The sequence below is a fragment of the Lottia gigantea genome (assembly GCF_000327385.1).
Source record: "Lottia gigantea unplaced genomic scaffold LOTGIsca_7, whole genome shotgun sequence".
NCBI lineage: Eukaryota > Metazoa > Mollusca > Gastropoda > Lottiidae > Lottia > Lottia gigantea.
Genome location: NW_008710370.1, coordinates 4,678,292 through 4,690,792, shown reverse-complemented (window position 1 = coordinate 4,690,792; position 12,501 = coordinate 4,678,292). Strand labels below are relative to the sequence as shown.

The following is a 12,501-nucleotide window of genomic DNA, read 5'->3' as shown; positions in this document are numbered from 1 at the left end:
TAAATATAAATTATTGTAAAGTTAAGATATTTGTTCTAAATTAGACATGATTCAAATTATAAACGTGGGCAGATAACTAAATTTCTAGTGATAATGAAATATATTATATAGCTTATTATAGTTTAACTATATAAGGGTGTGAACGTTCTAGGGTGAGGTGGACACATCAGGCGTGTGATTAACGCCATGGACGATAACCAACATTTCCACAAATGTTATAGAACACTGACCAGAAAGTCATGGTGTGACAGCCCCATAAAGAAAACAGACTGTGTTTATGTTTTGAAATGCACCAAACAATTGACCATTGAATTCATTTTGAGAACTTTTGGGAAGCATCTTCTTATCCGAAAAAGAAATGAATCTGCAACCCATTTCCATTTCCGGAAAATGTCCGGAAGTCTTACATCTCTGACAAAAATAATAGCTTAAATCGTAATTTCCTTGAACTTTTGTTAAAGGATGGAAAATTGAAAATTATATTTTACCTTCTAATAACTACAATATATGGCAGTGTTTTCAGATGAAGCAAAGAAAAACAGATGACAAGCAAATTTTTCATCCATTGTAAGTAAACTAAATATTTATTAGTTAATTAGTATGGTATTATAAGTAAAATTATGTTACTATGATCGAAATAATAGAGAGCAACTCACTAACTCAGTCAAAATTGTATAATAAAAGTGAAAACCAAATAATGTTAACAGAAAAAGAAACTGAAACCAGAAAGGATGTCTGAAAAAAATTCATTGTGATCCAAAACTCATAAACAATCATCAGCACCACTTACCAAGTAACATCAACTAACATTATTTAAAGAGATTGTAAAGAGGTTTTCTAAATTTTTTATGTGTATTGTGGACACTGATTTTCAGTCAGACATCAGTGGTTCCTGCAATTGATCCAAAAACTAATTGTTTGAAATTTGCCTTGTCACATAAGGACCTTTGTTGAAAATTGGAAAGGTGCAAAGTGATGCTTTCAGTTTCCCTGATACAAAAATTCAGAAAACCTGTTTACAGTCCCTTTCAGTAACATTAATGTTGTACTTTCATAGCACATTTCAGGTGGAGTGTGAGCCAACAACTGTGACTGAACCCATAACTGTGAATCCCAATGTACAAAACTTAAAGGTTTTTATTACCAAACTTTTTGAAGTGAATTTTGACTTTTTTTTAGTAGAGGGAGTAATCCTTGTTAAATAAATTTTCAAAAGATCAGATGTCAGAATATTTTTCTTATTAGCTTCATTTTAAATTCTTTAATATATAAGTATGATTTGAAGTTAAAGGGATTGTAAAGAAGTTTTCTAAATTTTTATGTGTATCGGGGACAATGATAGCATAAATTTGTGCCATTCCAATTTTCAATCAGACGTCTGTGGTTCTAGCCATTCTACTAAAACTAAGTGCTATGACATCAGCAGGGGGTGACGTCATAAAACGCATTAGTTTTAATGGAATTGCAGGAACCACAGACGTCTGATTGAGAACACAAAAAATTTAGAAAATCTCTTTACAATTCCTTTAAACATTTCAAAATACTCCTGTGAAGTGCACACTGTTACTTTAAGAAGAAAGATTTGTAACACTCAAAGAGTTTAAAGGGTTAGACGAACCACCACCAAACCAATCTGTTTCCTACTACCAGTACTTACTATGAGAGTGTATAACAGGTAATACTCTAGTATCTATATCAGATTGAAATTGTCTGATCATTGAATCTAATTCCTCTTCAAAATTATCTTTATTTTCACTAGCTGCTGTGTAATAATAATAAATTTTGTAATATTTCTATTAGCCTAATTCAGAATTTATGTAATTTTAACTATCTCTATCATATTACCCAATATCTTTATGTTTTCTTAATGTACATTAAACTATCAAAGGCATCATTTTATGTTTTCTTAATGTACGATATCTATCAAAGGTATTGAAACCTACCCAAAACATGTTTGAATGAATTTTTTAAACTTGGTTATTATCTTGATCCTATTGCGACATGTTTGTCAATATTTTCTTTAAAGGGACAGATGCATCATTTTTTTTTTTTTTACCAATCGTACCATAGTCTCAGAAACAGGAATTTTTTTTATATCTAAGCCAATCAGCAATAGTGTTCACAGTTCACCGTTGAAATTTTAGCCTTCAAATCCACGTGTGTCCAGAATTATTCTCGTTTGGATGTTAACTCATCAATTTAAGATACTCTGTGATGTATAGTCATGAATAGTGAGTAAAATTCCTAGTTTGAAGTATTTTTAAAGGAATGGTGCAATTTTCTTAAATTTCTAGTACTTCTGAAGACTAATTACATATATATTCAAGACTCAAATCAACAACCAAAAATGCGCAACTGTCCCTTTAAGTCAACTTTTGGGTGACTTTTATATCAGGGTCTATTTACTATTATCAGATACTATTTACTATTCATATACCTTCCATAAGCTTATTTGAAAGGCAAGGGGTAAGTTCCACTAAAAAAAATGTTGAAGCAAAATGCCAAGAACAGCAGATGCATTGAACAAAGTGACCCAAAATTATTTCAAAATTGTAACATATTTTGATAGAATGGCAGAGTAAGTGTAATTAGTTAGTAAGTGATAAAGTAGAACTGTTGATTAAATGACACATTGACCTTTCTTTTACCAAACATCATGACCAGATAAATACCAGTATATATAATAGATCTTTCTCAACCTTGAGATCAGATTTCACAGGTCATTGAAAAATAAAATCAACACCCCTGCATCATAGCTAATCACAACAATAAGCAAAAAAAGCAGAAAAAACATCACAGGTCTATAGCATATTGAAATTATCTAGAACAAGCATTTTTACGCTAGTTGCATGAAACATATTATAGCCAAGAAATTATATTTATGTGTAAGCTTATCTGCGTAATATTTGCATAATATATTTGAACTAATCCATTGACGGCTGTGGGTTTTGTTAATATTCTAGAAAAAATTTGACCAAATCATTAATCATATATAGCAAAATCTCCATCTGGATCAAATGGCATTTGTGATAGTGATGCTACTAGTCATGAAATTTTTTAATTGCCAGAACCACAGAAGTCTTGCAGGAAATCGAATTGGGGCAAATGTTTTAGATTCTTATGAGAATTTTTAAATTTTTTATGTGTATAAGGGACAATGATAGCATCAATTTGCAGCATTCCAATTCTCAATCAGACGTCTGTGGTTCCTGCAATTCTACTAAAACTAAGTGTTTCATGACATCACTAATCACAAATATGCTTAGATTAGTGACGTCATTAAACATTTAGTTTTAGTGGATTTACAGGAAGCACAGATGTCTAGACTGAAAATTGAAATGGTACAAATTGTTGCTATTAGTGTCCCCGATACACATAGAAAATATAGAAAACCTCTTTACAATCTCTTTAACGTAAGATTCAAAGTCACTTACATAGATTAGACTCTAAATTCTCTTCAGAAATATCCAAAGCACTAGCTAGCTCCTCTGTTAGTCCATTCATAGTTAAATTTGTATGGAAATCTGGTTTTGCTGAAGATTTTAGTTTATTTTGTTGTATTAAATCTAAGGAATCAATTTTTAACCAGGGATCATGCTCATTAGACATTTCTCCGTCTGGATTTTTCAACGAAAGCAAGGAATCACCATTCAAGGAATCAAGGTTTGATGCCTCACAGTCAGTCACTTTATCGTTCAGAAGATTTTGTGATTTTTCAATGTTTAGATTATTGTCTGTGGTCACAGTCTCTAAGCTGTCTGAGGAATTTTTTATCGCTTCAAATTCAGCATCTTCCTGTGATGTCGAAGATGGCACTGTTGTTATTTCAGCCACGATGCTGTCAGTAAGTTCCACAGGTTTACCGTTTTCACTGTCAAATATCACTTCATGCTTTGTGGGCAGGTCTAACTCAGACTGCACCAAATTATCTCGTAAAGATTTCACATTTTCACTGACAGGATCTGATTGAACCTGGGCACTGTTTGCATCAATCAGAGCTGACACTGATGAATTGGGCACAGTTTTCACAGTAAATTTATCAATTAACACATTTTCTGAACTACTCGGCTCGTTTTCCACCAGGGAAGTGTCTGAAGGTTCATTTCCACTATTTATGGTTATTTTTGATTGCATATTGTCATCGTTACTTTGTGCGTTTTGTAGACTAGATTGTCCTAGAATTTCACTCTGAATTGCCTCGGAAACTATTTGTTCGATATAATCGTTCATGGTTTCGGAAGCCATGTTCTGACACAGAGTGCCCGGACTAACTACTGGTTTTTGATCAATGTTTTGTGATATCTTGCTGACAGGACTCTCTACAACCGGTGAAACCACTTGGGATGTTTTCCTAACACGACTAACAGTAAATATCTTTTTGGCCGATAACCTTGGAGAATATTGCGGACTCTTTAGCAGCTCAGCTGGAGGCGGAGAAAGTAAGCTCAGGGGAGTTTCTGTGGGTGAAAGAACTTTGGTTAACCCAGTGTCACTTTGAGCAACCATAACACTAGGAGAATCTAATGTTTGCTGGGCAGGTGTGTCGGCAGAGAATAGTAATTTGGGTCTCTGAATTTTGTCTACCGAAGGAATGTATTCCATAGCTTCCTCAACTGCTTTAGCTTCTTTTAGTTCCTGAGCAGCTTGTCGTTGCTCAGCCTCTTGCTGGGCACGTTCCTCTAATTTCCTGCGTTCATCCTCTTCTCTTTCTAAAGCTCGGACTTGGTTTCTTTCTTGATACCAAATAATATCTTGATGTAGTCTCTTCTGTTGATCAGCATAATCTTTTACTCCCTGTAACAAATTTTTATTTTTAAATATTCAACATATTGACTATTGAAATTCTGACAAGAAACTTTAAAAGGGCAGTCTCATTTAGACGGTCAGAAAATTTAGGCGCTCAAACGCCAAAACTATCTAGAAATATTTTTTAGATAATTTACATCACTTGCATACTATCCCTGCTGACCCTGAGCTTGATTTCTGACATTCAAATTGGAATTATGAACTTTTAATTCTGACATTTAAATTTCAATTCTGATGTCATTTCATGAACTTTCGAGTGAAACTCCTTAATTCAATGACAAATATTGAGTTGAACAACTTATTTATGGTCACCGTAGAATTTCCAACTTACCGCTTCTTTTTTGGTATCTTTATCAAGATCAATTCTGGTGACTGTTTCGTTCACAGTTAAAGCTAGAGATAACCCCATTAATCCTGCAGTCTTAATGTCATTCTCTCTTAAATCTAGTCGTAAGAGTTTGGTACTTTCTGCTACATATTCTGCTAATGCCACAGCTCCTGTGATAAAACAATTAATAGAAAATTGGCTTAGACTTAAACATCAGAAATCTTTGCAATATTTAATCTCATTGATAACACAACAATCTGATGGAAATTCAAATATGGATGCTTTGTTTTGTCTTTTACTGCAGGTGACTCCTCCTGCAATCGACGATGTGACAAAATTGTTATGCATTTCATGTTCTTGATCATCTTATATTCAACCAATAAAGATTTTTTTACTGATATTCATTGTTAAATACTAATTATTTGTACTATTCCCTGACTGTTAACACTGTTTTTGATTTGTTTGCATAATGAATGAAAACTCTTTAGTGCAAAATTTTACTGAACATGATTTAAAAACAAATTTTGTCAGATCAAGAAAAAACACAAAAAATCTTTGATAAAAAATCTCCATATTTACTTCTGTTTATCTGCAAATGTAGTGAAATGTGCAATTTTTACACCAAACTGTCAGCAATTTTGTGGCAAAGGCATGCCCTAGTGATAAGCAGAAAATGACAAAAACATTTCAGAACATTATCTTTGGATCTTCACTATATCAAGCAACCATTTTGGGCACTACACCCTTCTGTTTTAAGTAACAACTACTTTGCTAGAATAAACCATTCTAAGAGATACCTACCTTCACATGATAATTTGGTTCCTTGTAATCCTAATCTTAATAAAGATCTATTTTTTAATAATCCTTCTTTTAATTGATGTATACCTTCATTAGTAATATTATTATGGCCCAAATTTAATGTTTCAAGAAATCTAACCGTTGCCTGAAATGAAATTATTTTGTGTAACATTGAGTTAGTGGATACTCTTTAAATAGCCAGGAATCACAAAAATTGAAGTTTTTCTGCACCTGCTTAGGCATGCAGTGTACAAAGAGGGAAATTTTGGGGACATCAACAAGGTGTCCCTTTCAAAGAGTCCATAGAACTATGATTGCAAATTTGATTAATTCATTAGAGAAAATGTGCCAAAGTAAAAAAAAAAGACTTATCATCCATACAACAAAGTTTACGCCATTTAAAAATCGAAGATATATGGAAATTTTCTGGTTCTGCTGTGTAAACTTGGACAGTTTCCCCCAAGATCCATAAAAAAAAATTAACTGCTAGACTCCACTAACCAGACTTCAAATGAGATCATTGATAGCTAGTACATAGTTGACATCAGCTCAACCATGCCAACACTAATCCTCACTTCAAAATTAAAGAATACAGAATGTAATCTACTTACAAGACAATTAGCTATAGGTGTCATGCCTTGATATGTTATTTGGTTATTCCATAAGACTAATGTCAAGAGACCACGTTCTAGGGTCTGTTCACTTAATCCATCACAAACATGTCTTGTTCCTACATCCTATAACAAATAAAAACATTTAACTCTTTGAACCCTGAGTGTAAGTGAATTATAACATCATATACCCTGAACTCCAAGTAATAAAAAGTGAAAGCGTATGACGTTAACGTTGTATGACGTCACTTAGTAATGGCTGGTATACCCGCTGCTCGGGTAAATATTGCTTTAATGTTTGGCCAGTAAACCGGCCCCTAGGGTTGAAAGGGTTAATATCTGTCTCATAACAAAACAATAATCTAAAGGTGCCCTCACACCAATTGCAAATGGTTGCAAAATAATGAAAGTGGATATGAAAACAATTCAGTTGCATGAGAGATGAATTATTCATGGAAAAATCTCTTTCTACCAGCAGAGCAGTCCTCAGTCTAATTTCTTTATCAAGTATCTGAACCAACAGGTGACTTTTAAAATGGGAAGAGATTCAAAGAAAACACTATGCAATCATGCTTCTGCTGCAACCATGTAGTTGACAATACAGTATCTATCTATCAGTAAGCCTCAATTTTCGTATGGCACTATCCCTAACAGTGAGGTTGGGTCAATTGGCATGCCTAGAAAAAGGCTGGCCCGGCTTTGTTTCCCCCATCTCCACCTCCCCTCCACTTCAAATTTCTTATCATTTAACAAAGAGAAATGAAATGAATTGAATGGAGTTTTACGTCCTACTTTTCTGCACCATGTGGGCTAATGAAGACGGGCAACGCCATGCAGGGTGCAATTAGGGAAATTTTGCCAGGACAGCGGCATTAGCCTGCTCTTTTTCAATTACCAACTGTCAAGGGATCTTTAACGTCCACACAGGGCCTCGGTTTATTGTTCCATCCGAACGACTAGACGCTTTTTCCATGTCAGCCCCTCGTACCTGCATCACTGACAGGGGGAAACCGGGTTGAAAAATCCAAAGGTATTATCTCGACTTTAACAAAGAGAAAGAATCTCCCTTGACAATTCTGTTACCCCTACACTGTCCCATCACCTAATGATGCATAGAAGCACCCAATACAAATACTAACCTGTAAATGATTATTACGTAGATCCAATAGTTCTAATTTATGATTATATTTCAACAATATACCTAACTGTATACCATCACTAGGCATGAGTTTATTATCAGCCAAAAATAACTCTAATAAATTCTCGTTCATTTTTAATGCTGCAACTGTAAGGTAATAGAATATAGAATGAGTTTAATGACATACACTGTCGTACAATGAAAAATCTTTTGCCAATGCAGTGACAACCAACTTTTTACTTTTTGAATTTCTCATCCTATTTCAGAGGATCTCTGATGAGTTTAATGTCTCATCCAAAAGCCATAGAGCTATTTCATAATCTTCAAATATGAATTTTTGACATAATCCAGTTTGAATAAAGCCCCGGGCCAAAGCTAGCTTTCCATGTCAATGCATATCAATTACACGTAAGTGAGTAAGGTGGCTAAATATAAAAATAGGCAAAAAAAAATTGAAATTTGAATTGAAACACAGATGCTTTTCAATGATGGCTTATTAAGACATTCAGACATATCTAACAACACATCTGTTCTGTAATGAGTTAGATGTGGTCTGAAATTGAGTTAAGTTAAAGGGAGATAATGTGAACTCTCCACTTTTTAGAGTATAGATTGTCGTGTAATGGAGGGAAAGTCCTACCTTGATGTTCTTGTAAAAAATTTGATGTTTTATGCTGTATAGAGTATGACAAAAGTCTTGATTTTAATAAACATTTGTAAACCAACAACAAGTGTCTATTTAAAACCATTACAACATCAATGGCTGTGATCTAAAAATTTCCTGTGTTATAAGTATTGATTTCCAATGGGGTGTCTGTTTTCTATAAAATTTCTAATTCCAATAATGGCAAACTTACCAAGTATTACAAGAGGTCTACCAGAAAGATAAATATTTTCTAAATGTAAGATAGTTAAATGACTGCCTAGCTTAAGAGCTCTACCCATTATAGGTATAGATCTTTCATTTAGATCACAGTTTCTCATATCTAAGGCTGTGAGACAGGGGGTCTGAAAGCAAAATATTTATTGTTTATTGCTCATATCAATTTCATTGAATGTGAAAATACTGGACATTACTAGAAAGGCAAATAAAAACACCCCTAATTCTACAAGTGGGCTCTTCTACATATTGTGCCGTTTTAATTTTGTAAAAAGAATGCATGTGTGGATGAGTTCAACATAAAGTTGAGGGGTGTCAAATAGACAACTGGCACACTATAACCAGTCTTGTCACTAAAGCGAGTATATCCTCAACCAAATTCCAACATATTTTCACTGCTGAACTTTAACCTGGAATTCTGATATCAGGTAAGTCCACTGATGAATATATACCAAGTTTGGCCAAGTTTAAACATTTAAATTTAATTTTCATTCAAAGAATTCCTATATATAAGCTTATATATTGATACCTACCCTTCTGATAAGACGGGAACAGGCTTGCCATCCTCTAATACCAATATTTTTATTAAATGATATATTGAGTTGACTGGCTGAACAGTAGAATTCTATCATATCAAATAATGCTACAGCACACTGAAATAATATATTGAAAATACACTGTGGCTTAATCACTTCTTATAGTTCTACAACAGAATTCAAATTCTCAATTTAGCTAATGATATACTTTATATTTGAATTTCTGAAGGGCTTTTGTTTAAAACAATTTTAAATATAAATATGCTATTATAACTGTGATTCCACTGAGAGAAAAAGACGGCTTTAAGCTAGCTTTTGTATGTTTCAACTGGGAAAATTGCCTATAAGAATCCAAGTCTGACTCTTGGCAATTGACCTTACTTTAAGGCAGGCATTGTAAATTTTCTAAATTTTTTATGTGGATTGTGGACACTGATGGCATCAATTTGATCCATTTCAATTTTCAATCCGACATCAGTGGTTCCTGCAATTCACTAAAAATTCAATTCACATCAAAGTGTTTGATGACATCCCTAATCAAGAAATATGCTTTAATCACATAAGGAACTTCGCCCATGAGCGTCTGAATGAAAATTGGAATGGTGCAAATTGATGTTATCAGTGTCCTCGATACACCTAACAAATTTTAGAGAACCTCTTTACAATCACTTTTATGTGTAAGTAGATATGGTGTGGTAAGTACTGACCTCATCATCCAAATGACTGGCTTCAAGATCCACTATTTTAAACTGAACTCTACGGAATACTTCTTCTAAACATTCACATTGTTTCTGATCTAACTTCTCTCCTACAATACAACATAAATATTTGGATTTGAAGATGCAAATTTCGACAATGAGCTTTGGACACTATGACTGATTGGCTAAGCAAAAAAATTCCTGTTTCTGAGACTAGGGTAAAATTAGTCAAAAAATGGCTCACTAGCCCTTTAATTCTACAGGGTCCCAGTAAATTATATAAAAAATGGAAAATTTCATTCGGTTGTAAAAAGTGCCTGAGGCCTTCATAACCGACATTTAGAACATTTCTTCCCAAAATTTTGGTAAACAATTTTTTTATGAAATATTTACCAAATACATTTTGTGACAAACATTATTCCATGTTTCAAATTTATTACAAAAAAAAAATCAAGTTTAGTCTTACCTTTTAAAACTAGGTTTTCCTGTCTCTTGCCAGTACATGTAACTTTCTGAAAAACATAATATTAATAACATTACCCTAAAAAACATAATAATAACATTATTTTCTGTACACCGGAACATAAACAAACTATAAACTGCATCATAAAAAATGTTATGTCACAAGAGAAATGTCAATTGTTTACCGACTTCCTTTCGCCTACAAATTATCAGGAGAAACTATCACATATGGTGGAAATAGAGTTAGAAAATGTGTCAAGTCTAATCAGTCCAATATGTGGAAAATAAAATAAAATCAGCCATAAGTCACATGAAATAATCATGGAAAATTCAACATTACCTAATCTAGGCTTCAAAAAAATTTGTCATTTCTTGTGCATGCTGCTAATTAGTTCAAAACATCTGCCTCTATTCTAGCATCTGATGGAAATTTTGACAGTTGTCAACTGGAGTAGAGTCAGAAGAAAAAGGCAGTGTTATGGGGATTTTCCGAACCTCCAAAGATGTGTCTTTTCTAACGTATCATCAATTTACCTTCACAATGATTGTAAATTAGTGTTGGGTTTTGTATCATTACCTTTGAACTTTTGGCTGCGCACCAATGACCGATGCGAGAATAGTTAAAAAAAACGTTGATGGAACTGGATAAGTGACATAAATGGTGTAGGGAGAAAATGATGGTATGACTGAACTAAAACAATATTCATCTTTCCAAATATATTCAGTCCAGCGCCAACTGGGCTTGTGATATACAATTTCTAAAGATCTGGTATTGCTGGATCGAAATGAAATCATGTATGACATCATTGTATGACTAATATATTTTTTTTCATTACAATGGTCAGCTATCTAATTTTCAAGTACAATATTTAAGCAAAAGTTTATTTTTAGTAGGCAGCTGGGAAACCCATTGGAAAATTTAGATTGCCAAACCATTTTTTTGCTCAAATTGTACCCTGATTTAAAGAAATATTAAAACCTAATTTGACAAATAAATTGCTTGGAATTTCACATCAAATTAAAATTAGTAAGCTTACATTTGTTTAATAGCTGAAGAATAAACAAAGTAAATTTTTACCTGAAGCTGTTGAACTAATCTGATTAAAGGCTTTACTCCATGTTTTTCACAACTTTTCTTATAAGCCTGAACTAATTCTTCTGTTGTCCAAAATTCAGCTGAAATAAAAAAAAAAAAAAAACACATAAAAATGTGGCTTTCTGATACAAATAAGTTTACTTTAAATGAGCCTGTAAGTCAGAAAATTTTAGAAAATTGGAATGGTGCAAATTGATGATATCAGTGTCCACAATCACATTAAAAATTTACAATGCCTTTAAGTAAGGTCAATTGCAAAGAGTCAGACTTAGTACAACTGTCTAAAGGTTGTTTTCTTCAAAAAAAAGTTTTCATGTCATTGATCGAGCTGGCTTAAAATGACATGAGTCAACTTCAAAAGAAGTACCAATAAATGAATGTGGTCTTTGTTGGAAGATGACATGTTTTGTCTATGGGCAATGACGTCAGCCAAGGGAAAAAATATTATCATTGATTTCCAATAGGCTAAAGGTGTAGAAATAAAGATTAGCTTAGAACTTTTTTTTTTCAATTAAAACTTTCGCTTTGAGTGATGTAGGCTAGCCTTAGTTAATAGCCAAAAGTAGCATTGAATTTTTGGCCACCTGTCACTAAAAGAGGCATAAACTGATTATGACTCAAGTGTATCCCATTAATACGAAAAATAAAAGGTCTATTTATACTAATAGTATAACGCTTTTGTCTCATTAGACTTAACAGGCATAGACTGCAGGCATGTGCCACAAAATGCATACCATTTTTCCATGGATCTTTTGGTTCATCATAGCTTGCCACATAGCCACTGTCTGGAAACTTTACGTTTTTTCCTTTGCCTTTTTTCCCATTCCCACCAACATCTCCATTGCAATCCTCATCCTGAAGAATTTCAGAATTGTCTTTTTCTGGTGGTTGATTTGACACTCCCCCACACTTGTCTGACAAATTGTTTACATGCACTTCCTGTGAAGCTGATTCGGGATCCTCCACATTTTCTACCGTCTTTAAATCGGAATCAATGGTTTCAACTTGTGGAGATGCTTCAGTCATGGTTATATCTACATGTTTAACACTTTCACAAAGTAAATAAAGGAATCAAATTGAGGTTTTGTCCAATCTTATAAATTAGGCTGTCGTCATCTGCTTTCCACCATATCGACTGATGTGCGCAT

At 33.5% G+C, this 12,501-nt stretch overlaps 1 protein-coding gene across 1 annotated transcript; it reads right to left on the bottom strand.

The window, feature by feature from the left end:
* Positions 1–5,104: 5,104 nt before the first annotated feature.
* On the bottom strand, positions 5,105–12,379 carry LOTGIDRAFT_107752 (hypothetical protein; the record flags this gene model as incomplete). The annotated part of the gene is made up of 8 exons (XM_009065693.1): positions 5,105–5,304; positions 5,936–6,077; positions 6,544–6,669; positions 7,683–7,828; positions 8,539–8,689; positions 9,805–9,957; positions 11,336–11,433; positions 12,088–12,379. 8 exons carry the CDS (start codon positions 12,377–12,379, stop codon positions 5,105–5,107), a joined length of 1,308 nt encoding a protein of 435 aa, XP_009063941.1.
* Between the last annotated feature and the right edge of the window lie 122 nt (positions 12,380–12,501).